Source organism: Curcuma longa, chromosome 3 (assembly GCF_044706935.1).
Source record: "Curcuma longa cultivar G26 ecotype Majalengka, Jawa Barat chromosome 3, ITB_CL_G26_1.1, whole genome shotgun sequence".
Lineage (NCBI taxonomy): Eukaryota > Viridiplantae > Streptophyta > Magnoliopsida > Zingiberales > Zingiberaceae > Curcuma > Curcuma longa.
Window position 1 is genome coordinate 11,835,743 of NC_133863.1, and position 26,358 is coordinate 11,862,100.

Below are 26,358 nucleotides of genomic sequence, written 5' to 3' on the forward strand. Positions count from 1 at the left end.
TTTCTGATGGAAAAGGTTTTTTTCTAGACGCTACCAGTTTTATTCTCTTTTTCAAAACCCCTTCTCAAAATTATAAATTTATGAAAATACCCTCTGAAATTTTAAACTTAAGCCGTGAAACCGTTGGGCTTGGCTCGGTTCAAATTGGGTCGAAACGCTACTATTCAATCATCCGGCGCCGGCGCCGGCGCCGGCGCCGCTTCATCGGTGGGAGTTGAGCATGGGTGATCACCCCCCTCCACTGCCCGCCTCCTTCGTCGGACGTGGACTACCTCAGCAATCTCCCCGATTCCCTTCTCCTCCACATCCTCTCCTTTCTCTCCACACACAACTCTAGGATGATTTCCATCCGAAGGCCGTGTTGAGATTGTCCATCAATTCATCGCCTCCTGCAGAAACTCTGCCGCTGTTTTTTCTCTTTATATCAACTTGGACGATCTATGCCCTGTTACCTGGATCGACTATGCCAAACCCCATGGTGCTCAAGCGGTGACCCTCTACCTATGCTATTGTCCTCAATTCATCGCCTTGAGCAATCTCACGAGGCTTTACCTTACACTTGGTGTATTCTCAGAGGAATCCATGAGAAGGCTGCTTGCTTGCTGTCCTAACCTAGAAGAACTGTCGCTGGATGTATCAGAATGTTATGATGCCGCTATCGAAATTGCAGTACCGAATCTTCGCAAACTGTTCCTTACAAGCACTCTGAGCAAGACGCATATCAGTTGTCCGAATCTTGAATCTTTATGCATTGAAAGCAGTTCTTATCTGGAAGAGTTCCAATGTCTACATGCCCTCTCTGGTCTGTGTTCATTTAGGTCAACTTCGATGGTGCCCTCCATTAGCTTCGAGTCTATGCAATGCGGCAGAGCTAGGCATCTTCCAAGTCTTCCGGCAGAGCTGGTACGTGTTATGATCTCTTCTTAGTTTTAACTGTAGGTTATCAATTCTTGTCAGATCTATTTTTCCAGAAAATTAGAACAGAAGGAGACTTGTTACAGCTTCTTTGAGTTTTGTCCTTTCAAAAATAGTGTCTGAAGCAACCCCTCCAAAGATGTATAAAAAAAGATTAAAAATAAAATTGGGCGATCACTTGTGGTTCAATGCCAAAATCTTTAGGGCTTCAGCTCACATCTAGTCTGAGTTCTATTAGGTCAACTAAGAGGAGAAGACACAAAATTCTACAAGGAGTTATCAGCTATTCATGCATATTTTTGTGTCATTTTCTCTCAGCTCTCCCCTCTCTTCACTTACTTTCCACCTAAGTAATCCCAACCCAAGGAAAATTGTCATGATTTTGGTTTTGACCAAGATTCAATTCAATTGCTTCTATTAAATCAAACAACTTTTGTGTAGGAAAGTTATTCTGACAACATGTAGTTGAAGCATTGAATCTTATTTTAAATAATAGTACATTCGTATTTTTATTTTGTTAAAATTTGCCAAGCTAAAACATACGCATTCAAGAAGTAGTGGCATTTCTTCACATCAAAAGATGTAACACTTTAACAAATCAAAAACTCACATATTTACTACTTTAGCCGCTTGTTCTATCTCCATTGAATGTTTACTCTTCTTGTGGGTTTCAGGTGGAGGCTAAGTCTATGATAGAAAGCTTTAAATTGTTTCATGAAATAAAGAAATTGAAGGTCCATTTGCATCTTCTTAATGAGTTTACCATGCAATTGCTCTTTCTTTTTCTTCTAGAGACTCCAAATCTCCGCTCACTCCATTTAATCGATAAAGATGAAAAGGTTTGTTGTTAGACATTATAATCATTTTAAGCAGTGACAATGCCTTGATTTGATTTGAATTATCTCTAATTTTTATTTAAATTTCAGGAGCCATATCTGCAAGCGGCCGATCAACATTCTTGGAGATGCTATCTGAGAGAGTTCAAGAACAGAGTAGTTGTAAGGTACATTTGAGTATTAAGAGTTTTGTGATTGCAAGTATAATTAAATACTTTTCTACAAATTTACTACTTGCTAATAATACTTTTCATTTTCAATCTCCTCATTTGAATCAACAAAGTATTAATGTGATTTTTCTCTTAGGTATTCTGAGTTTGGTGGTGAACAACACAATTAGATGTGAGAAATTTTATATACCATTGTTCTGTCTTTGTGCCAAAACATATTACTTCTATGAACAAATACCTGTTGGATCAGACTATTTGATAGCATTGGAATCTTTGAATCTATATATCCAAAATTTTGAAAGAGTCCGCGACCACCTTGAGCTTGTTCCTAACTCTACTCCATCTCCTCTCGTTTGCACCTACCACCAACGTGTAGTATCGCCCTTCCAAGAAATCAAAATCCAATCAGTTCTCTTACAAAGAAAGTAAGAACTATAATCCACAATGTACTTTGTCCTGGTTGGATAAACAGCTGATGGAAGAGCAACCAGTGATACATTAATACAGAAACTGAAGCTCTAGATGTTTAGCATTCAACAACTTGTATATTGTAAAGAAGAGATAGCCCTGAATACCTTAACTTTATGGTAAAGCTGGAAGAAGTGGAGATATTTTACCGTTGCCGATTGCTATGGTTGCAAAGGCTGTCCGACCAAAGAAAGGAGTTGCAAGTTCATATTCAAAGGTCCAGTAGTTCTTTCCATCAACAGATCGCTGCAGCAAGCCATACAAAGAATTGTTAGTATTGATTCAACATATTAACATACCTTCTCATCCTTTTAAGATTCAAGAGATTAGCATAAAAAAAGGATTATCATATCATATACCTCCTGCATTTCGTAAATGGTTGGAGTTTGATTCGGTGCAGCATATACGTTCTTGACTAAGTTGAAAATGACCTGTTAAGGATACGAAGAAACAACGATGAGTAACAATGCATTGTTTGCAACTTGTTTGTGTCACAATTCAATGTGATAATTTGCTCATTATGAAGAAAATATGACCTCCTCCATAGGTCCTAAGTCATGGATATCTCTCTTTTCGGTGGGAATGAAACTGACCCTAACATGCTGCAATGCTGCAAAACGATCCTTGAATGCTGAGTCATGGCCCATAAAATCATATCAAGTCCTGCATCAACCAGTTGATGACATTTTTCTGCTATGAAACTTCAGTGCAAGTTTAAACAATGAAAGATCTACTGATTACATACTCTCCAATCAGAAGGGTAGTAATATGTGTATCCATCGATGAAATCCACAAAAGCTTGGTAGTCCTTTGGAACTTCTGCATGTTGCCAAGAAACCAATTAGAAGAGAAAATGGATAGGATTTAAGTCATCCAATGATCATACACCTTCAGCACATGCTAATTTTCCCCCAGAAAAAATACTGGCGAAGGCTCCAATTCCAACTAAAATCTGCCTTCTCCTTGAATAACCTGCAGAATAGATGTCAGGAATCAAGCGAAAGCCATTTGAGAGGATTTCTCTGGAATCAGATGCGAGACATTGTATCAAACAGATGGTGTGCATTCTTTCACTTGAATCATCACGAAAGGTATAGGAAAGCACAAAGAATAGAGAAGGTTGAGAACACAGCACACCGTTCTCGGCCAGGGAAACGCCTTTAGAGCTCGCCTTGATTGTTAAAACAGGGGATCGAGAGTTGACGCCAGAGCCAGCGGCTGCAAACTACATGCATGAATCAAAAGGCTTTGAATTAAAACTTCAAGTGGAGATGAAGATATATTTCGCTGCAAGCAAGATGGCATGGATTACTTGGTTGGGAAGGGAAGTGAGCAGGCTATGAACTGCTGCCATGGCGATCAATGACGAGGAGGAGCTGCAGCGACCTAGAGAGAAGGCCTCAGACTGGAACTGGAACAAGAAGAGAAGTCATCTTCGACGAGTGAATCCGGCGGCGCCATGTCAACTATGGCCTTATCCATCGTGCAGGGCACGTGACCTGTTGATGCCCTGTTCAAGCATTTCGATTTTCGACCACAATAAAGGTAAATTATGATATTATTTGACGGTGAACAGGAGAATCCAATTGTTCTAAATTTATTTTGATTGTGTCTAAACAAACGAACCCATGCGTTTATTTTAATTTAAGAACGAGATTGGATGATGATGATAACAATAATTAAAAGCCACCTAATTTTGATGTAATCATTCGTATGTAATTAAATGTATTTTTAAAATGATAAATCTCAATTAGTCTCATTGACTATATCCTTGATGGTGATTGAATGCACGCACGGTCAGTCCAGACGCGGATGTCTATGTCCTACTCCGGCACCATGTCTCGGGGACGTAATTAAACATATTCTAATGCGGTGCCCGAAATGTATTTTAATGCGGGGACGTAATTAAACGTATGTGAAAAATAAAAGAATAGAAAAAATGCGTTTGCCGGGAGTTGAACCTGGATCTATTGCTTGGAAGGCAATTATCCTAACCATTGGACTACAAACGCAATTATTTTTTAAAAAATAATTATATAAATAAAAAATAAATTCTCATATTTTACTTATTTAATTTAGATTCGCATAGCAATATTTGTTTATTAATTAATCGGACTCAAATTCAAGTGCTTACCTAAAACTAATATTAAATGATTGTTATTGAAAATAGTGAAAACAAGTAATCCATAATCTAGCACTCTTTCAATTCTCTGTGTCATTTTTTTCTCTTTAGAAAAAAGTTTATCTCAATTTCCTAAACATGTCAACTGTCCAAATTGTCTATAGCTTAATGCACTCAATGTTCTCTCCGCTCGAGTAGACATTTTTAATGAATCCTTTTTTATTTTTTTGATGTCCAAAGCTAAAAATAAACATCCCTAGTTATTATCGTGTGTCTCCCTCATTAGACGACACAAATGGCTTCACCTCTTCTTGGTTTTAAAAAATATGAACAAAAATTAAAAAGACATCCTTTTTATTTTTAAATCATTAAAGATATCTCATTTTAATTTTTTTTATAAAAAAGACATTCCTACCCTACTAAATTCTTTTATAAAATAATATAAATATCTTCTAATATATCAAAATAAAATTTTAAAATATAACTATTGTAATTGTAATAGTTATAAAATTATAACGGTATTTGAATAAATAGAGTGCCCATTTGATTAAAACCAAAATAGGACTTATGATTTGAAATAAAAGGTCTCTTTTTCATTTTATCCAAATTAATTCTGATTGTTTCACTTTGCCATTTTTTCAACCACACCCTTCTCGCACCCCCTGGTTGACTTTCTGCAATCAAATCCAACAGCGTGGCGTTCAACGTAACTAGATTTTGCAATCAATGGAATCATACTCGACCACAGTCGCTTTAATTTCTGTGCTGGATACGACACATTATGACCTACCGGCTGGCCGCCGTCCGTGTCACCGGCCCCAGCCGGTGACCCCGCCCATCCGACGGTGCGAGCCGCTCCACCTCAGCGCTCCCCGCCGCCCAACCAGGTCGACCTTTATTCCTCGGCGACCTGCTTCCTCCAAATAAAACGACGTCCTCGAAGCCAGAGATACTTCGATATTAAATATAACTGCGACGACGGGTACCCTTCTCCTAAATGGCCTCGCATTATGGGCCCCAGATCGCAAAGCCAGTAGCGAGTAAAGTAAAGACACGGGACGTCATAAAGATCAAGTTTAATAAGGTAAAAATTAACCACTTAAACGAACTAAATGTTGGATAGCCCCAAGGTATCTTTGTTACTATTGGATAATGAGCATTCAAGGTGGCCCCCGTGGTCGATGTGTCTAATCATAGTCGAGGTATCTAATGGAGTAGAAATGTGAGGCTGTTTCAGACTGATGAATCGTTTCGCGGTGTGCCCTTTCTCTCTCGCTCAGAACTAATTTTTTTTATTATTTTATTGTTTTATTTTTATTTTTTTGTTTTTAGTTTATTGCTCGCTTCCGCGAGGGCGATCGGTCGAGGGAGGAGTGGCGACGGAAGAGGGAATCCGGAGGGGGAAAGCGCGGTGCTCTCTGTTTGCCCTTTTTGTTGAGGATTTCCTTGGTTGGATCCGGCGGTGGCGGCTGATGCAGTGATTTCTCGGGCCTCGTCGCTCGAATGAGGTTGTCATGGTGGCGGATCTCCCTATGAGCAGTTTTCTGGCGCCGGAGTCGTGAAGCGCTTCTATTTTTCTTCTTCGGGCCTGATACCGGGAGTTGGCCAGGGAGATGGAGGTGGATGCCTCGATGTCAACTGAGTCCGACCGTGATCCGGCCGCAGATAACCACCACGGTGTATCTGAGGATCCCTTGCCGCGGGAGGCGTCCGAGGAGGTACACGGGCAGCCTGTCTTGTCCGGGCCGAGGCCCGCGCCGACGTACAGGGTTATGAATGCGATCATCGAGAAGAAGGAGGACGGACCTGGATGCCGGTGCGGACACACGCTTACTGCCGTGCCGGCCGTTGGGGAGGAGGGAACTCCTAGCTTCATCGGCCCGCGACTTATACTGTTTGGCGGTGCGACTGCGCTGGAGGGCAATTCGGCAACGCCACCGTCGCCGACGGGCAACGCTGGAATCCGTACGTGCTACTGTCGATTCTCAATCTCAATAGTAGTACATGATCTTTCTCTTCTAGATCTATTAATTCTTCCAACAGAGGACTTCTAGTCAGTGACGATGGAAGCCCTAAAATTAAGATGTGGAAGTCCCCTCCCTATGGAATTGTTATTAGCTGTTGTTCCCGGTCAAATACTGCGGATGGTCAAGCCACTAATCAACGAACAGTCCAAAGTGTGCGACTTCCTAGATGAGCTCGACGAGGGAGACGATGAGGACCTGTAACACACAAGAAGAGGTTCCAAGTCCCGGCAGGTCACTCCAATACTCAAAGTTAGGGTTCTGCATAAATGATAGAATGTAGACAGAAGAAGAAGATGAGACTAGCAGAGTTTTCAGAGTCAAATCTGGAATAAGGCTGTGTGTTAGGCTTTTTATAACCCGCTCCAGGTATCTCCACGTCGGAGGGGATAGCACCCTTATAGAAACTTGCGATGGGATCAAATCCGACAGCCGTTTAGGGATCCAAGGGGACCAAGTCCGACAACCTCATAACTGCTTGTTTATTCTTGGTTGCCGTGTGTCCGTGAGAATATTTGTGTTCCCCTTTAGTAGGTCATGTAAGATAGCGGTTCAAAGAAGATGTAAAGGTGAGCCTAGGATGGAGTCAGTTGAGGCGGAGTGGCCGAAATGAGACCCGAGGCCGAGATGACTAAAACGAGATTTGAGACCGAGATGGCCGAGACGAGATTTGAGACCGAGATGACCGAGACAATACTCGAGACCGAGATGGCCAAGACGAGACGACCGAAATGGTCGAGACGAGATTCGAGACCGAGATGGTCGAGACGAGACTCAAGATCGAGGTGGCCTAGACAAGACAACCGAGAGGGTCGAGACGAGAATCGAGTCTGAAATGGCCTTGGAGGCCCAGCGAAGTCTAGGACTGAGCTCATGCTGAGCTCGAAGTACCCCCGAGCCGGAAGCGTAGGCTATCTCACCCTGGTGGAATTGTTTCTTTCGGGTTTATGTTGACTCATCTTGCCAAGTCAGCACTAACCTTGACCTTCACTTGACTCTTGACCTTTACCCTAAAGGGAGCCACATCATCTACGACATCTGCATCAGCTGTCAATGTCATGTCATTCTTAAAATTGATTCATTTCTTCGAAGAATTCTGTTGTAGGAACTACTAAATAATTCCGGTAACTAAAACACCTTAATTTGTTCTTGAATTGCAGGTCTCGCTGGTGCAACTGCAGACGTTCATTGTTATGATGTGCTTTCAAACAAATGGACAAGGTAACATGGATCTTTAACAACAGAAGGTTATATGCTGAAGCCTTCTAACTCAGATGAATTTTGCAACAATTGTTGGTCATTGAAGGAAAGCAATGTATAGTAGCAAATTTGATTTTCAAGTATGATCATTATGCTTGTATGCTCTGTCAGGTTAACTCCTCTTGGAGAACCACCATCTCCCAGGGCTGCACATGTTGCAACTGCAGTAGGAACTATGGTCGTAATTCAGGTATTGTTGCTATATTTTCTGGGTTAATGTACTAATTCATGTACGTATGTATTCACAGCCTAAGATATCAAAACCTTGTTTTTTTCAAGAAAGTGATAAGAAATTACAATTCCATTTAAGACAGACTTTATATGGTTTATCTTTTTGTGCTAAAATCCAGGGTGGAATTGGTCCTACAGGCTTGTCAGCTGAAGATCTTCATGTTCTGGACTTGACACAACCAAAGCCACGGTGGCACAGGTTATGTTTGTATAGAACGAATCATCTTTACTATTTTGTTCACCTTCTAGTTGTTGAATCTGATTTAATATCTTCATGGACACAGAGTAGTTGTTCAAGGACCCGGCCCAGGACCACGTTATGGTCATGTGATGGCATTGGTTGGACAAAGATTTCTATTGACAATTGGTGGCAACGATGGTGTGTTTCTGTAGGCAAAGTCATGTTATTTATACACTCCAAATCTGCATAGATATTTGTTGTGATAAATTATTTTCTCTAGGTTGATAAGAAAATGGGTAAATTTTTGTTAGGCAAGCAGCCTTTAGCTGATGTTTGGGCTCTTGATACTGCTGCCAAACCATATGAATGGAGGAAATTGGAACCAGAAGGTGATGGCCCACCTCCATGCATGTAAGTGTGGGACGACTAAGTCATTCTCGCTTTCACTCTACATAGATGCTGCTTCTTGATCTAATTAATATGACTTTATTTAATGAGACTTTCTAGTTGTATTTTAGGTAACATATAGAACATAAACATTGGTGTTCCACCCCCAGTTGATACTGATTCTGCTTGTTTAGGCTGTAATGTGTAGTTAAGCTGATAGACTTAGAAATATTCACTAGGTGAATTCTGATTGTGTAGTCAATGGGTTGTTGTGGTTGTCCATGAATATATTTATTGGCAATTCTTACTAAGTGAAATTCTGGCTAGGTGAATTCTCACTAAGTAAATTCTGATCGTGTACCTAAGCTGATATATTTTATTGTGGTTGTCCATGAATAAGATATGGCTGGTGCTCTCTGACCTTTTTGATTTTTAGTTCTGAGAGTAAAACCTATTTTAATTTCAACGAGTTAAAATGTAACCTTATAAGTTCTTTTGTTAGGTATGCAACTGCCAGTGCACGCTCTGATGGCCTTCTTTTGCTTTGTGGAGGAAGGGATGCTAGTAGTGTGGTGAGTGAACCATTTTGGATTTCATTGACTCTGCATTATATGCTGAATTATATTTGATTCTTCCATTAGTTTTCTTCTGTAGCCTTATATGGGAATTTATATTACAATTGCTTGATGACATGCGTTGATACTAAACTAATAACCAATTTTTGCATTAGATAAATGCCGTTGCCATCAGGGGATGGTGACATGCAATAGACATCCCTGTTTAACACTGCCCATTTCCCAGTCCTAAAGAACAAACCACCCTTGTTTTCCCTCTATGATATAACTGATCTTTCCTTGGACGATAAGATGCTTAATTTGGCAATATAGGATGCTGTTTATATATCAAGTTGCATTTTTCTTCTTGAATGGAATAAGTTTTATGAACACATTATGCCTTAAACTCCTTGTAAATATTACTTTGTTACAATAAATTGGTTACATAGTTGATTAACAAGTGCTTTGCTGATTCTGCAGCCCTTGTCAAGTGCATATGGACTTGCAAAACATCGGGATGGCCGATGGGAGTGGGCTATTGCTCCTGGCATTTCTCCATCTCCAAGATACCAACATGCAGCTGTGCGTTCCTTATTGTTTACATGTTTTTCTCCATCATTATTGTATATTTCACATCAATGCTGTTTAAATTAAGAAGCATCATTCTTTAAGGTTTTCGTCAATGCAAGACTTCAAGTGTCTGGTGGGGCTCTTGGTGGTGGACGTATGGTAGATGACTCTTCAAGCATTGCCGGTTTGTCTATTTTACTAATTGTTAAACTTTTAGTGGAGAAGTTTTTTATATGGATTCTTTGAAGATTCCGAACTCACTAATAAGTTAGAAGGGCATATTGCCCAATGCAACGAATTCCAAATTCCATCATCTTCAATATTTGGAAATGGATTTGATCCAATGATTTAGCATAAGCGCTATGGTTGAATATTATAGCAGTACTGCATGTGTATTTATATTCTAGTTACAATGTACAATAGAACCCATTTTAAGGAAATGATAATTTTATGAAATTGAAAATAAGCATAGAAATTTAATGTTTATTTGGTGAAGGAATGGTTAACTCGAACTGTTAATTAGAATTGCAGATTGTGTTTGGCAATTGGACATTGCATTTTTTTTTTAATTGCAAACTCCTAGTTAATGCCAAATCATAAAAGTAAATATGTGGTCGCTCTTTATGTTTTTAATGGCATCCATCCTGAAGGTTGATATTGATTAGTACTAGTTATCTAACTATAACGTGTGATCTAACTTCTGAAAGTATAATGTTTTGCATTTCTAAAATTGCCAGTGAATTATAATTTTACTATTTGAAAGTAATGTTGGATAAGCAATTTGCAAATTCACAATGAGAATAACATACCACTTTACAATGTCATGAGAGGATTTTGAAGAGTGAGACAAGTAACAGAATTGCCACTAGCACTTCTGTGTTGCTTAAAAAAAGAAAGATCTCAACTGATAGGATCATGAGCAACCAACAATGATAATAATCCATAGTAATAGTGTGGTTAGATCAAGTGGCAAATTGATTGTTTCTTTTGAAAACAATATGCTACATTTTAAAGTTCTTAAGATGCATACAAGTAATTGAAATATGTTATGTTTTGAAGTTCCTAAGTTAGATGCAAATATACAACTGATTATCCTAAGAACAATGTGCAAATAATTCCTCAGTAATCTTTCTAGGGTTTCTTATGTTTAAGGTTATTCTATAATTACATGTGTGGAATGATGGAGTCTCCTTTTAAGGATCATTATAAGCTATATGCTCCATGCCAGTTCCGTTAGTATCTTTTCTTCAATACTTTTATCTCATTATCCATCATAGAAAAATACCTATTGGTGCACTTTGGGTTAGCTGATTGCAACAAGTCATGCCACGTTAAACCAGCAACTCCTTTAGTTTTCTTTGTACAAAACCCTTAGAATAAAAAATGCATAATCAGGAGTTAAGGTGTTTATTAGGTGGACGGCGCAATATGGCCCACCTAACTTGCAAATGACACGACTGCCAGTCTCATCCATCTTGATCCAATTAGCACCTGATGTTACCCCACTCATTGAACACCTATAGCACATACAATATATTAGGTTAATTTTCAGTGCAGTTTAAAAGGTATTATTCAACTAGTGTTCAAATAATTAATCTAAGCGACAATTTGGTAGAAATAACATTTTTACAATAAAATGGTGGTATTTACATTTATAGTATTAAATACATATGACTAATTATACAGAAATTGGTCGCATTAGCCAACCCGCATGAAAGATCATTATCCATTTATTGGCATTTCATGATGGGTTGACGTATTTATGGCCATACACAATTATGCCTTCCCAAACCCAGTAATTTCTGTTGTCTTACATTTTGTCAATTATGTTGAATTTCCTTGTCCTACCCAATATGTTTTTCTTGCTTAGTCATTTTATTCCCATTTGTATGCTGGAGGACCTAGTCACATCTCTGTTTCCTGTACTTACATTAGTGGGGTTGCTCTTCAATTTGCTCACCTCCTGCTAGGTTGGCAATTCATGTTTATGGTCACAATCATGTAGTATGGTTTGCTGACTGAAATATGCTATGCTTGATCAGACCAAGACAATTAGTTAGCTGAGAAATAAAAACACAAAGGTGACTGGACATGATAGACTCTACATATTATTATATTTCACTTATAGATAGACTGTTTAAATAGAATCAACACTGATTGTTTGAGGAAAACCTATTTTCTCTTCATAATATGTTTTAAAATAATCCATTACAAGTTAGGACAATATGATTGACAAATTTAATGAACATATGGTAATCATGTTAAACTGCTTGATCAATGTCATGGATACAGTTGCACACTAGTTGCTATCTTGAGTCCAGTTTAATGTCGTATAAGGTTTCCACGATAATGTAAATATAATTTTGCCTGTTCTCACCATGCATACATGTAGTTTTTTTCTTTTTTTTGTTGAATGACACTATTTTCTCGAATGTATAATTCCATTAAAAGGTTGATTTACTTGGTTCTTGGATTTGCTGTCATGCAAATCTTCATGTTATTTAAATGCTGCTTTGTTCTCTCTTCGGATTAGTATTGGATACTGCTGCTGGAGTTTGGTGTGATACAAAGTCTGTTGTCACAAGTCCCAGGACGGGTAAATATAGTGCAGATGCAGCTGGTGGTGATGCTGCTGTTGAACTAGCAAGGCGCTGTAGGCATGCAGCTGCTGCAGTTGGTGACTTTATCTTCATTTATGGAGGATTACGTGGAGGTAGGAATTAAAATGTATATTATCAGTGCTAAATTCTAATCTTTGCATAACAAAAATTTCCCCCCTTTATCTGATTCTCGTCCTTATTAAATGTCTTAAGGAATATATATGATACTTTAAATTTTAAAAGTTTCATTTTGTTTTATTTTGAGTCCATGGTTTTTTCTCCATATCGGTGTTCAACTTTATTCTTTATTGGAAATTACTTGAGTGGGTGACGGCTTAGGGGTATTATAGTTTAATTTTTAGTTGTCCATGCATTGTTAAGTTTAATATAATGAGTTACAGGCACAATTACAATGTTTGGCAGTTAGAGTAAATTTAATGAATTAGTAGTAGCATGTCGCTTGTGTTCAATATCTCAAATGTTAATGATTATAGTTGTTAACTCTTTATGAAATGTAGCCATTTCCCGGTTATCTTCCTGTATTCTCCAGTCAAAACCTTTTATTAGTGCGGTGCAGTACATGGACAGAATTGACAGTACTAAATTGATATTAATTATTTAAATACTGTAGTTTGAACTAACCACTTCGCCACACTTGTTCCATGTTTAGATTATCTCATTTCTCCCTTACCCAAGATGGTGGATGTGCATCTTTAGATTATCTCATTTCTCCCTCACCCTAGATGGTGGATGTCAGGTTGAGAAGTTCCAATCACTTTTAGTGTTTGTTGTGTATCACCACATCTACAGCGACAATAACAACTGCAACAACAAGCTCTGTCTCAATTATTTTAAGTTAGTTACATGGATCTTATGCCATTTAGTTCCACTCAAGGGTTAGTATCTCTAGACTCTAGTAGTACCCGAGCCATTTAGATTTCTTTAATTATATTATTCCTCTTGTGTGATCATAAGTGATTAGTGACATAAGCATAAATAGAGTTTAATGGTGGGATAAAGACCACATAATTGGCCATCAAATAGTGGGTTTTGTGGCTGATTATTTCTGTTTTAACTTTATCTATGACATAATTCAAATTAAGATTTAGAATCTCTTAGTCGTGTTAGGACTTTGGACAAACATACCCTCTCGGTTCTCTGTCATTTTTTTTGTTGTAGGCTACACCTAACTGCTAGTGAATATTTTTTTTAAAATTCTCTTTTGCCTACATATCTAAATATTCTTATTTGGCTACTTTCTATATGTTATTCTTTTAAGTACCAGCACCTTATTCTTTGTGTGGTTGGTCAGTACTATAATCTGATCCCTAAATTATAGTTGGCTGTATCACGCTCTTCTATAAGTAACTGGACAATCATGCAAAGCTGTAGAACAAATTCTTCATTTTAACCACACAACATATATCTTATGAATAGTATCACCTTTGTTCTAAGACAGACTTGTCTGAAATAGCACTTTTTTGTGTTTGGATAAAGTTAATATTTAATTAAGCAGTTGACCAATGAACCTAATATTATTATTTTCTTTTGCTCATCTAATTAGCATCTAAGCATAAGCTTGATTAACTTGGATTACATATTGACATCTTGTATTCACTAGTTTTGTTCAGTTGGGACTTGGGATAAACACTAGTTATGCATTTCACTTGTTTCTTTTGTAGGTGTGCTTCTTGATGATTTACTTGCGGCAGAAGATCTAGCTGCTGCTGAAACGACTAGTGCTGCTTCCCATGCTGCTGCAGCAGCTGCTGCAAATGCACCGATCGGAAGAGCACCTGGAAGATACACTTACTCTGATGAAACATCAATCCACGATAATGCTGAAACAGTTTCTAATGGTGCAATTGTAATGGGAAGCCCTGTCGCCCCTCCTGTTAATGGTGATATGTACACTGACATAAGCACCGAAAATGCCATGCTGCAAAGGTATACCAGTGTTATAGGCGCTTTCAGTTTCTACCACTTTAACATAATTTTCTTGCTTTATCTGCAATTTTCGAGTTTTCTGTAGTTCAAAGTAGGTTATATTGCCTAAGATTTGCTACAATCAATTAAGTGGGAATTTTGTTGCTGCAGGAGACCAAGCAAAGGAGTAGACTATTTGGTTGAAGCCTCAGCAGCAGAAGCTGAGGCAATTAGTGCTACTTTAGCAGCTGTGAAGGCTAGACAAGTTAATGGTGAAGTTGATCAATCGCCTGAAAGAGATTGTGGTTCAGAAGCTACACCAAGTGGGAGACCAGTCTCAACCACAGTTAAAGTGGCAGATCCTTCTTTGGAAGTTAATACTCCACAAACAGGAGTTCGACTTCATCATAGGGCGGTTAGTATAGTAATGGCAACATGGATTTTTTTATCTTGTCTGTCATATTTACTACTAATCAACGTATTACAAAGTTCAATCTGTCTTCGATCATTGCCATGTAAATGTAAATAGAAATATTGTTCGATTTTAAATTTGTGTAATAATTTGTTGCAATTCACAAGACAAAAGAACTTCAACAGTTTAACTGTCATTCTATTTCAACTTTAACAGTTCTAAAATTTATTCTTTTGAACTTGAAACTCATTGTGTAAATTATACAGGTGGTTGTGGCTGCAGAGACAGGAGGTGCTTTGGGCGGTATGGTTAGACAGCTTTCAATCGATCAGTTTGAAAATGAAGGCAGGAGAGTCAGTTATGGTACTCCTGAAAGTGCTACTGCAGCAAGGAAATTGTTAGATAGGCAAATGTCTATAAATACTGTACCCAAAAAGGTAAAACTTGGTGATGCTAGAAAGCAAGCTACAATAGCTGAGTTGGTTTGCACTAGAAACATGAAGAGCTAACTTTCAGCTTGTTTTCTTGTACATTCCACTGCCATGAAATTTTCAGAATAAATTCACTTCATTTTCTCCTTTCATAAATGCCTGCCTCTCCAGGTTCTAGCGCATCTTCTAAAACCCCGTGGTTGGAAGCCCCCTGTCCAAAGGCTGTTCTTCTTAGATTGCAATGAAATTGCAGATCTTTGTGATAGTGCTGAGAGAATATTTACTAGTGAACCGAGTGTTCTTCAGATCAAAGCTCCTGTGAAGATCTTTGGTGATCTACATGGTCAGTTTGGGGATTTGATGCGATTGTTTGATGAGTATGGTGCTCCTTCAACTGCAGGAGACATAGCGTGAGTAGCTTGGTTAGATGCATGACTTGTGAATTGAAATGAAAATATGAACTTGCTTATTTTTGGTTTTTACTTCAGCTACATTGATTATCTGTTCTTGGGAGATTATGTTGATCGTGGTCAACACAGTTTGGAGACTATTACACTTCTTCTTGCCTTGAAGGTATTATTTCAGATTAACAGATATGGATATACTTTTAGATTAGTGTTTTCATTGCATATTAATGACTAATGAAATATTGTCTAACAAATGATAAATCATTCCTACGTTTGCTGTTTGGCATTTGAAGGTTGAGCATCCCCATAATGTGCATTTAATTCGTGGAAACCATGAGGCAGCTGATATTAATGCTCTATTTGGCTTCCGGATCGAGTGCATTGAGAGAATGGTACATTCTTGATTTTGTTTCTTTAAACAATTTCTTCCCTAGTCACCAATCACATTATCTGGAACAGGGAGAGCGGGATGGAATCTGGGCATGGCATCGCTTTAACCGACTTTTTAATTGGTTACCCTTAGCTGCCTTGATTGAGAAGAAGATTATCTGCATGCATGGCGGCATAGGGAGGTCCATAAATCACCTGGAGCAGATCGAGAATCTTCAACGTCCGATAGCAATGGAAGCAGGCTCAGTTGTTCTTATGGACCTTTTATGGTTTGTATTTGAACAGCTATCGTTCCCTTCTTCAAGGATATGTACATTTAAGCCTCCAAACAAATATTGAATCGGTTATTTTCTTTGTGATATAGGTCTGATCCAACAGAAAACGACAGTGTCGAAGGGCTAAGGCCAAATGCTAGGGGTCCGGGTCTCGTTACTTTTGGGGCAAGTGTTTTGTTTTGTACTAGAAGTATTTATTCTTTCTTTTTCCTCTCCATTTGCAACATCCAAACTCTTTTCCCATGACTGCAGCCTGATCGTGTATTGGAGTTCTGCAATAATAATGACCTCCAGTTGATAATACGAGCCCACGAATGTGTGATGGATGGTTTTGAACGTTTTGCTCAGGGACATTTGATTACCCTTTTCTCCGCAACCAATTATTGTGGTAAGCAAGTGTTGGACAATGCTTCCCTTAGTTCCAACGCCAATCTCTTCCCCTTGCCTTGTGCACTTCAATTCTTTCCATGATCGGCGTGCAGGTACTGCAAATAATGCAGGAGCAATTTTAGTGCTAGGAAGAGATCTTGTTGTCGTCCCCAAACTCATCCATCCTCTACCTCCTGCCATTCATTCTCCTGAAACATTGTCGGAGAATCACACAGAAGATACATGGATGCATGTATAATATTTCCCCCTTTCCTTCACTACGGTATGCAAAATTTCTGGATTCTCTTTTATTCTGATCCTTTTCTTTCATTGATATCGCAGGAACTCAATGCGAACCGACCTCCAACGCCAACCAGGGGTCGACCTCAGGCATCAAATGATCGAGGTTCCCTTGCCTGGATGTAACAATTATATACCTTCAATATGATTATGACCAAATCTACTCACTGGCTCGGGGCCTGGACTCGAAGAATCACTCATTTATTTCCTGACCAAACAAAATATATCTGTCATGGTCCACAAGGGCGAGAGCCACAATGTGTTGCAGCAACGAAAAAAGCCAGGATTGCAAATGAGTCGTCGACATCGTACAGTTGGCTCAACTGGGTGAAAGTAACCTTGCGAAGGTTGTTACAGTTGTTCTTTCCAGACGATACCTGTGTATATGTAGCCTTTTGATAGATGAGTGTACGTGCCAACATCGTATTAATTCTTGTGTTTTTGAATTTTTTATTTTATGTGTTTCCTATATTATTATGTATTCTTTCGATACGTTTGGTCAACTGTGTGAAACATGTTAGTTACGTAACGATGTATTCTAGGACATCTCAAGTTTTGTATGGGGAACACAATTTTAAGATTTACACGACGGCATTGCCATTTTTATGGCTTAGTTTGTGTTTTTATTTTCTTGTTTGTGATGACGGCGCAATGAACTTACATTCTTCATTTGCATCGAACAATTACTGTTATTAGCTTATTGTCATTGTTCAACCCACCCTCAATTTGATTAGTTGAAACACACTATTAAATGTCATCACAAACTCGATCAAAATGTTCTCGCAGACATGCAAAGACAGCACGGAACTCGAAGAACACGCGTGGATGCACTGTCCCTGACACACTGTCTCAGGCATTTTATCAAACGACTGTTCGGCATTCAAACTGTGGAGGGAAGGGCACAGTCTAGCAGAAAACAGAATATCAAGGCGTCACTAATTTGCTACGTGTCTGTCTCAGTCCAATTGTGCAGAGCTGGTGCCATGGAAGAAGACATGGACTCTTCAGTTCATGTGCTCTCTCTCTCGCTTTGTTTTGAAGCCAAGCAAGCAATGCCAAGCTCACGCTGAGCAGCAGGAGACAAGAAGCCATAATTAGGCCGCCTGTGCTCTTTTGGGGTCTACCACAGTACCCCTCAAATCATCATGTTAATCCCATTGTTTCACAAATGATAGCATCCACAAATTACAACTTTCTACGTGCTTATCAATGAATTTCATAGAAAGGCAATGACAAGATTGGGAAGGAAGGAAAGGGAGAGGGCAATGGCATGGCATGGAATGGAGAGTGTGGCCAGCACTGCTACTGTGACTGCTGCAGGGACAATTCATATTGAAAAGTGATGGTTTGTTTGGTTATAGCTCATGCCAATAAAGTGGCTTTAGTGGACATTGGCATCAAAGTGTGTGCCTAAAGGCATCTTTGCCTCGACAAAAATGGTGATTTAAGATGGAATGATAATGGTTTCGTTTGAGGAAATAGGGTTAGGGTTTAGTTTGAAGCTTGCAGCAGGGAAGAAGACTCACGTGCCAAACGCTCGGGCACATCTATCGATGCAGCATGAAGGGTTTTCGTGCAAAATTTGATGCGTAGGAACGAATTGTAATTTATGAGACTACAGGAGTGTCCATGGGAAATGGCAAAAGGGGCTAACAAAAAACAAAGGCTTTGAGCTGAAGCAAATAAAAAGAAGAGACCTCGGTGCTCCCCCATCACTATGGCCGCTGCTACAGAGCAGGGAAACCGGGGAAGAGACGATTAGGGTTCGGCAGGTCCTTCTTCTTAGCGTTGCTAAAGGCGGGCCTGAGTCGGTCTCGTGGCTTCTGATGCTGGATATTGACGGCGGTTTCTTTCCTGCCACCGACGAGCCGGAAGAAGGGGGAGCTCGGTGCCTGCTAGGGTTTGAGTTCTCGCGGTGGGAATCGGTTGGTTGTTTGTAAAGTTTGGATTTTTGAGATTTTAGGAAGTGGGTAGATGGTGATGGCTGTGTCGGGAAAGGGGCAGAAGCTAGCGTTGGACGGGGGGAAATACGTTAGGTACACGCCGGAGCAGGTGGAAGCGCTCGAGAGAGTGTATAATGAGTGCCCGAAGCCCAGTTCTCTTAGGCGACAGCAGCTGATAAGGGAGTGCCCTATCCTGTCCCACATCGAGTCGAAGCAGATCAAAGTCTGGTTCCAGAACCGCAGGTTAGTAACATGAGGAAAGTTATGGTAGAAAAGATTGGAGTTCTGGATTCTTACTCTTTGGATTTGGAGCCCTTTGCTTAAAAGTGTAAAGTTTTCTCTCCCTACTTGGTTATTTGTCGAGTTTTGGATGCCTGAAATGCATATTATCTCTTCGCCTATGAACCGTCTTCATTGACTTTTTTTCAAGATAAAATTATTTTATGGAAATAATATTTTTGGGTGATTTTGCATTTTCGTTCCTTGTTCCGATTTTGGAACTGTTGTTATTTTATTTTCTTGAAGTTGTTTTTTTTTTGGCTTGTTTCATAAATTGGAAAGGATGTGGGTGAACTTCTCTCCTCCCTGTTTGAGTAATATAAATTGGAACGGATATGGATGAGCTTCCTGAGAGTTGAGGTTTAGGGAGTGGCCAAAATGAAGATAGTGAATATATTGTTCTTTAGTCATAATTAATTTGGCGAAGTGGTGCATCCTTCAATACCTGACTGGATTGTGTCTCTTGTCTTATTCAATTTGTTTGTGATGATATGATATCTACGGATTGATTGTGCTATGATAACTGCTACATAAATCTGTTGGTTCTATGGCGATGTATAGTCTTTGCTCAGCTGTCCTTCTAAAAACAAACCGGACCTCAGAATTCCTTGGTTTTTGTTTCTGTGTTTGGGTTGTTAGACCCTTAGGTCTTATCTCATGGTCTTTAGGAAGATGAAATTGTTTACTGCTTCTGGTTTTATAAGCTTGCATTGTATTTTCTTTAAGTTCATTGTTTGGAGAAAAAGGAGTAGCTTTTAAGCGAAATGAAGATTGATCTAAGATTGACTTGACTCGATGCAATTTCCAAAAATGAAGAACGTAAGGAATAAACTGTCCGAAGAAAATATAAAGTATGTCTTTGAACTCATCATCCTGCTCTCCCCCTGAACTCATTTGACAATAGCATGGAGCTTAAACATTTATATATGTTCATCTATTTGTAAAGTTGTGTTCTACGTTTCCTTCTTGGCATATATCTTGATTCATGTTTTTTCATTTCTGTAGCTTATTGTAATTCACTTTTTTGCAGATGTCGTGAAAAGCAAAAGAAAGAGGCTTCTCGGCTCCAAGCTGTTAACAGAAAATTGTCTGCATTGAACAAACTGCTGATGGAGGAGAATGACAGGTTGCAAAAGCAGGTGTCTCAACTTGTTTATGACAATGGCTATATGCGCCACCAGCTGCACAATGTATGGGTTCTTGTTTAAATTCTCGTTTCTTCTGAGAGTATTTCTTGATGGATGTGAAATAAATGTCTCTTTTGTTTTTGTTGGCTACATCCTTTTTGTATCATTGTGCTTCCATCTGCTTGTCTGTTTGCAATCCCACATCAACCTGGGTTCTAAATCTGTCACTCGATTAGTATTCCTGATTTGCTTTGAGATTTTTAGTATGTTTGGTACCAGTATTGTCTTTCATTGTGTTGAAGAACTTTAAATTACCATTGAACATTCATACATCGATGCTTTCTGCTTCAGTATTTGCAAAGTACTCATTTTATCCTTCAGTTCTTTTGTTTGTAAATCCACAATGAATAAAAAATGGTGCCATTCATATCTTTGCTTGCAAATCAATATGAGACTATGCTTGTCGTCGGTTAGCTTTTTTTACTCGATTTAGATGCATATTACCCATATCTCAGTTTCCTCGTAAATGTTTCAGGCGTCTGCAGCAACTACAGACACCAGTTGTGAATCTGCAGTAACAAGTGGTCAGCAGCCACACCAAAAAAATCCAACACCTCAACATCCACAAAGAGATGCTAACAACCCAGCTGGGTAGAGATTATTTCTCATTTTGATTTGCTATACTATATTGCTTGCTTTGTTTCTTCTTAACATACTTTAATAATCCTTCATAGTCTACTTGCTATTGCGGAGGAGACCTTGGCAGAGTTCCTCTCGAAGGCTACTGGAACTGCTGTCGATTGGGTTCAGATGGTTGGAATGAAGGTGATACTAATGCAGACCTTTAGCTTTATGGCAGAAAAGATTTACTGTCCAATTGTTGTGTTTATGGTGCTTATGTATTTGATATTTTATTTACAGCCTGGTCCGGATTCTATTGGAATTTTTGCTGTTTCCCACAACTGTGCTGGAGTAGCAGCTCGAGCATGTGGTCTTGTGAGTCTAGAACCCATTAAGGTAAGGCACGGTCTAGTTTTCTTGTGGTAGATGTTACTCAGCTTCACAGAGAATAGTACTATGCAGTTTTCCAGTGGAAGTAACACCATTCTCTATGTGACTAATTCTAAATTATTGGTTCTAGGTTGCAGAGATTCTTAAAGATCGTTCATCTTGGTATCATGATTGCCGTTGCTTTGATGTGCTTACAGTAATTCCTGTTGGAAATGGGGGGATTATTGAGCTTTGTTACATGCAGGTCTTTCTTGTTGCCTTAGTAAGGCTGTATAAGAATTACATATATTTAGTTTATATTTGTTGACTATTGGTAGATTTTTTTCCAGACATATGCACCTACCACTTTGGCATCAGCACGTGACTTTTGGACTCTGAGATACACTACTGGATTGGAAGATGGCAGTCTTGTGGTATGGCCTCAATGTCCTTGATCTATGTCAAGTGTTTTTTGACTTCAACAGTTGTCATGATTACATGCTTTTATTTTTGCAACAATGGTTGTGGCACAGTTTTGCCTCATATATTGCAATCATTTTAAAGTTGGGACTAACACGGCTTGGTTGATGTTGACTGTTGCAACTAATTTGTTTAAATAGCTGACAACATGAGGCACTAATACATTGACCTCTGCCTTGTAGATATCTGAAAGATCATTGACTCCGGCAACTGGTGGTCCTGTTGGGCCAGTAGCCTCAGATTTTGTTAGAGCTGAGATGCATCCTAGTGGGTATCTTATTCGCCCCTGTGAAGGGGGTGGTTCGATGATTCATATTGTCGATCATGTTGATTTGGATGTGAGTTTCATGGTCTTGAGTTTTATGTTTCCATTGACGATATTTTGTTTTATCTTCATGCTTTTACTTATTTTCTTTGTATGCTTTAGGCTTGCAGTGTGCCTGAGGTTATTAGACCACTGTATGAATCACCCAAACTTCTAGCACAGAATATGACAGTTGCTGTAAGTCTCATTCTGCCATTAAGATTGTGGATTTTATTGTGCTTTTCTTACAAACCTAGATGTCTTTTACAGGCACTATGTCATATTAGGCAAGTTTCACAGGAGACTGGCAATGAAGTTGTTTGTGGTGGGGGATACCATCCTGCTGTATTGAGGAACTTTAGTCAGCGACTGAGCAGGTTCTTAACTCTTTCTTGTCATACGATAACAAAGTATTGGTTCAATAGACAATTACCATGTTCTATCTTTCCTTTGGCTGAATTGCAGAGGCTTCAATGATGCTGTAAATAGTTTCGCTGATGATGGATGGTCATTGATGGGTAGTGACATGAGCGTTGAGGACGTGACTATTGCTATAAGGTCATCTCCAAACAAGCACCACGGATCTCTTTTTAACTCTTCGACAATGTTTACTGCCCTTGGTTGTGGCATCCTATGTGCAAAAGCATCCATGTTATTGCAGGTAGCCTTTCTGTCTTAATGTTTATTTTGAGACATCTGATCATGGAGTTGCAAGTAAGATAACTTTCATCGTTGATGTAGAATGTTCCACCTGCTTTATTGGTTTGCTTTCTAAGGGAACACCGTTCAGAATGGGCTGACTTTGGCATTGATACTTATTCTGCTGCATCATTGAGATCTACACCATACTCAATCCCCAGTGTGAGGTCTGGTGGTGGCTTTTCAGGCAATCAGGTTATACTTCCTCTTGCTCACAACATCGAGAAGGAAGAGGTAATCTACTTGATCAGGCAATGATCTGCATAAATTTATGAACTATTTTGACTATATGGATAATTTACACTGTCCTTATATGTAGACGTTGGAGGTAGTCAGGCTTGTAGACCATGGGTTTAGCCAAGATGGTGCTTTGTCTAGAAGTGTCAACTTGCTACAGGTTTGTTTCAATGAAAGAATTTTGAGTAGAATTAATTTCATGCTGTTTTTAGACATGCAGTTCTTAAACTGAGACAGTATGCCTGCACATAGAACATGTTCAATTAGTTTTTCTCTTTTTCATTCCATTAATGGAAAATTTTGAAAATATTCGAACAACAAAGGTTCTTTTTATGAGCTTTGGCCTTTCTAAATATCAGATACAAGAAGGATCGACAAATAGGCTATCCCATGCTTGCACATATCATGTAATTATGTAATTTTCTTGTCTCACCAAATGCTATTGGTTTTCTTATTGGCAGCTCTATAGTGGCATCGATGAGAATGCTGTAGGTGCACGCTCGCAGCTTGTTTTTGCACCATTTGATGAATCTTTTGCTGATGAAACACCTCTTCTACCTTCTGGTTTCCGAATAATGCCATTGGATCTCGGAGCAGTATGAAACTCTCAATATCTCTTTTTTTTAAAAAAAAAATTATTTGTTGAAATTTTATATGTTTATGGACCTTCCAATTACCTTAGAAAATTGTATTTTGGAATTCAGTATTTATTTTCTTCTGCTTTGTTACCTAATGTTGATAAGTCGGTGGATTAGTTGTTGTTCCGACCTTGATTAGTTCATTTTTAGTGTTTTTTTTTGTGTGGTTGCTACTTATTAGTTGTATGGATCTGTTGTAGGATTCTCCAAAAGCTACTCGAACCCTTGACTTGGCATCCACCCTCGAAGTTGGTTCGAGAGCTGCAACATGTACTGAGAATGAAACTGCTGGCAATGCATTCAATTTAAGATCAGTTTTGACTATAGCATTCCAGTTTACATATGAAAATCATCTCCAAGACAATGTGGCCGATATGGCACGACAATATGTGCGGAGCGTGGTAGCTTCAGTTCAGAGAGTGGCCATGGCAATTGCACCTTCGCGTCTGAGTTCTAACGTCGGGGCGAAACATTCCCTTGGTTCGCCTGAGGCCCACACACTCTCAGAATGGATTTTTCGAAGTTACAGGTACTTCAATTTATTTTGCTTTATGTGTTACCTTGTAAACCACAGATTGTGTTTCTTTTTTTGTCCATATTGGTCGAACGAGCATGCTAGTCTTAAATTGCATACTGTCTTAGCTGTATCGGGGGTCTGCTCCCGACACAGCATGACTGGGATCTTCGATGTAGGCTTCCGACAGCTATTTTATTCTCCGGGCAATGATAAATATGTATATATATAAAATGTAGGATTTACACTGGAACAGAGCTCTTCCCAGCAGACCCACAAACAAAGGAATCATGTTTGAAGGGTATATGGAACCATTCAGATGCAATCTTGTGCTGTCCCTTGAAGGCAAGTATCGGTCCTTTATCCATTTCCTTCAAATTCTTTGACATTTCCATAAGAGTACTTCGATTTAGACGACTCAAATCGTGCATAGGTTCCGCCAATCTTCAACTTTGCGAACCAAGCCAGCCTCGACATGCTAGAAACCACACTTGTAGCTCTGCAGGACCTATCACTAGACAGAGTTCTCAATGACGACAGCCGGAAGGTGCTCTATGCCGAATTCCCCAAGATCATGCAGGAGGTAACTTCCTTCCTTCCTTCCTTCCTTCCTACTTTATCGTCGACTTTGCTGAGAGACTATTCTTCTGCTACTTCAGGGCTTTGCTTACCTTCCGGCCGGCGTTGGTTCTTCGAGCATGGGGAGGCCAATATCGTACGAGCAAGTCGTAGCTTGGAAGGTCTTGAACGACACAGACTCACCCTATTGTTTGGCTTTCATGTTCGTGAACTGGTCTTTTATGTGAGATCTGTGATCGTTGTTTATGCGATGACCCTGTAATGTAATTCAAGGGAGTAGATAATGAATGATGTATTATTATTATACACTCGTATGTTCATGTTCTAGGTGAATGTGATGTGCTGCTTGATGACATCTTTAGGATCCTAGCTAGCTAGGTGAATCAATGAATGCTTCAATTAGAATTAGAGCAAGATGTTTTTTTTTTTTTAGTTTTCGGACATAATTGAGTTGATTACAACGGAGTAGACTTATATAAGAGTGCAAGAGTTCGAATTTTGATGATGTCGAGATAATATTTTTTTTTGTCGTAATTAATTGTAGTTTCTTGATTTATTTTTTCATAAATAATCGTGAGGTTGATTGTGTAGGATTATTAAGGTAGTGGATTTCATCTTGTAGAAGAGCAAGATGTTTTGTTTTTTTTGATGATTTGATAGATAAAAAAGATGTCCTTTTGATCCTATAATCATCTTCTTAACATAAATAGTATGTTTCTTTGTTTCCTTGCCTTAAAAAAATATTTTTCTCTTCAAAACTTTAATTACTTAATTTGGAAGCTCTTAAACTCTTAATATTTTATTCTAAGGTAATTATTATTCTTCCTGCATGAGTATTTGAGAGGATAAATAACAAGAATTTGATTATTAAAAGGATCCATAAATATTTTAAAAGAGTAGAAAAAAATTGAAGCAAAAATGAATTTTTGTTTATTTAATTTTTATTTTTCTAAGAAGAAAACTGAGGCACAAATTTTTATTTTTTATTTTAATTTATTACTAAATTTGCTATATATATATATAGTTCAAAATAAAAGGGCCTTACTAAAACCTATCCTTCGTTCTGCGTTCTTCCCCCTTTCCTCTGCTCGCTTCCGGGCTGTTGCAGTGGAAGAATAGCAGCTCCGATAATGGCGAATCTACCACCTAATCTCTCCCTTGGTGGCGCTTCGTTCGGGGTAGGCGTCGCCCCGCCCTCCCCCGCCGCCGCTGCCGCCGCCGCCGCCGCCGCCACCGCCTCCGGCCTGCCCTCCAAGGACCGCAAGATTGCATCGGCGGAACAGCTCGTGTTGGACCTCTGCGATGCCGAACTCAGGGAGAATGCCCTCCTTGACCTTTCCAAGGTATGCTTCGCTCCGATCTCCGTTTCGGCGAAAGCAGCACGTTTCTTGGATGGGCAGGCCAAGGCTACTGATTGAGATTTTTGTTCGGCTTATATAAGGAAAAATGTGTTTTTTTTTTGCCGAAAGCAAGATGTTTTCTTAGTCGTAGTAGTTTTTGTGCTAATTTGGGCTGCACTTGTCGGAGTAAGGTGCATGATCGGTAGATTGCTTTTGGTATTAAGTATGATCAAGGAAAAAAGTTACTTTGCTAAGACATGGTGCAAAGAATGGCCAACGGTATGTTCCTAAAAATTACTTTGTCAGATTATGAAATAGGGCATCGTAGGAAGTATTTACAACTACTAGAAAGGAAATGGTGAATTCTGGATGAAGTGGCCTAGGACAGTTTTAATGCTTG

The 26,358-nt window shown here is 39.1% G+C and overlaps 3 protein-coding genes, 1 non-coding gene and 1 pseudogene across 4 annotated transcripts; 3 read left to right on the plus strand and 2 right to left on the minus strand.

Annotated features, from left to right (window-relative positions):
* Positions 1 to 220: 220 nt before the first annotated feature.
* LOC141823691 (uncharacterized) lies at positions 221 to 2,091 on the plus strand (annotated as a pseudogene).
* A 3-nt stretch (positions 2,092 to 2,094) lies between these two features.
* LOC141825213 (photosynthetic NDH subunit of lumenal location 1, chloroplastic) lies at positions 2,095 to 3,818 on the minus strand. Its single transcript, XM_074712599.1, is given in 8 exon segments — positions 2,095 to 2,304; positions 2,539 to 2,635; positions 2,749 to 2,820; positions 2,926 to 3,052; positions 3,124 to 3,208; positions 3,278 to 3,361; positions 3,527 to 3,614; positions 3,702 to 3,818. Coding segments are annotated over 8 exon segments (699 nt in total). The 5' UTR covers positions 3,744 to 3,818; the 3' UTR covers positions 2,095 to 2,200.
* Positions 3,819 to 4,329: 511 nt separating this feature from the next.
* TRNAG-UCC (transfer RNA glycine (anticodon UCC)) lies at positions 4,330 to 4,401 on the minus strand. Its single transcript has one exon. It is a non-coding gene; the product is annotated as a tRNA-Gly (tRNA).
* Positions 4,402 to 5,878: 1,477 nt separating this feature from the next.
* Positions 5,879 to 17,412, plus strand: LOC141823094 (serine/threonine-protein phosphatase BSL2 homolog). The gene is made up of 21 exons (XM_074710365.1): positions 5,879 to 6,476; positions 7,696 to 7,756; positions 7,907 to 7,985; positions 8,146 to 8,225; positions 8,311 to 8,405; positions 8,519 to 8,618; positions 9,097 to 9,166; positions 9,629 to 9,730; positions 9,821 to 9,902; positions 12,252 to 12,431; positions 14,001 to 14,265; positions 14,416 to 14,659; positions 14,923 to 15,093; positions 15,259 to 15,497; positions 15,576 to 15,660; positions 15,788 to 15,886; positions 15,954 to 16,153; positions 16,249 to 16,324; positions 16,412 to 16,547; positions 16,642 to 16,781; positions 16,871 to 17,412. The coding sequence occupies exons 1-21, from the start codon at positions 6,125 to 6,127 to the stop codon at positions 16,952 to 16,954; spliced, it is 2,940 nt and encodes a 979-aa protein (XP_074566466.1). The 5' UTR covers positions 5,879 to 6,124; the 3' UTR covers positions 16,955 to 17,412.
* Positions 17,413 to 18,517: 1,105 nt separating this feature from the next.
* Positions 18,518 to 25,026, plus strand: LOC141823330 (homeobox-leucine zipper protein HOX32-like). The gene is made up of 18 exons (XM_074710603.1): positions 18,518 to 19,014; positions 20,081 to 20,240; positions 20,713 to 20,828; positions 20,912 to 21,002; positions 21,099 to 21,194; positions 21,319 to 21,432; positions 21,518 to 21,601; positions 21,830 to 21,985; positions 22,075 to 22,149; positions 22,222 to 22,328; positions 22,417 to 22,612; positions 22,693 to 22,884; positions 22,970 to 23,047; positions 23,349 to 23,483; positions 23,726 to 24,054; positions 24,279 to 24,384; positions 24,473 to 24,622; positions 24,699 to 25,026. The coding sequence occupies exons 1-18, from the start codon at positions 18,803 to 18,805 to the stop codon at positions 24,843 to 24,845; spliced, it is 2,544 nt and encodes an 847-aa protein (XP_074566704.1). The 5' UTR covers positions 18,518 to 18,802; the 3' UTR covers positions 24,846 to 25,026.
* The last annotated feature ends 1,332 nt before the right edge of the window (positions 25,027 to 26,358 follow it).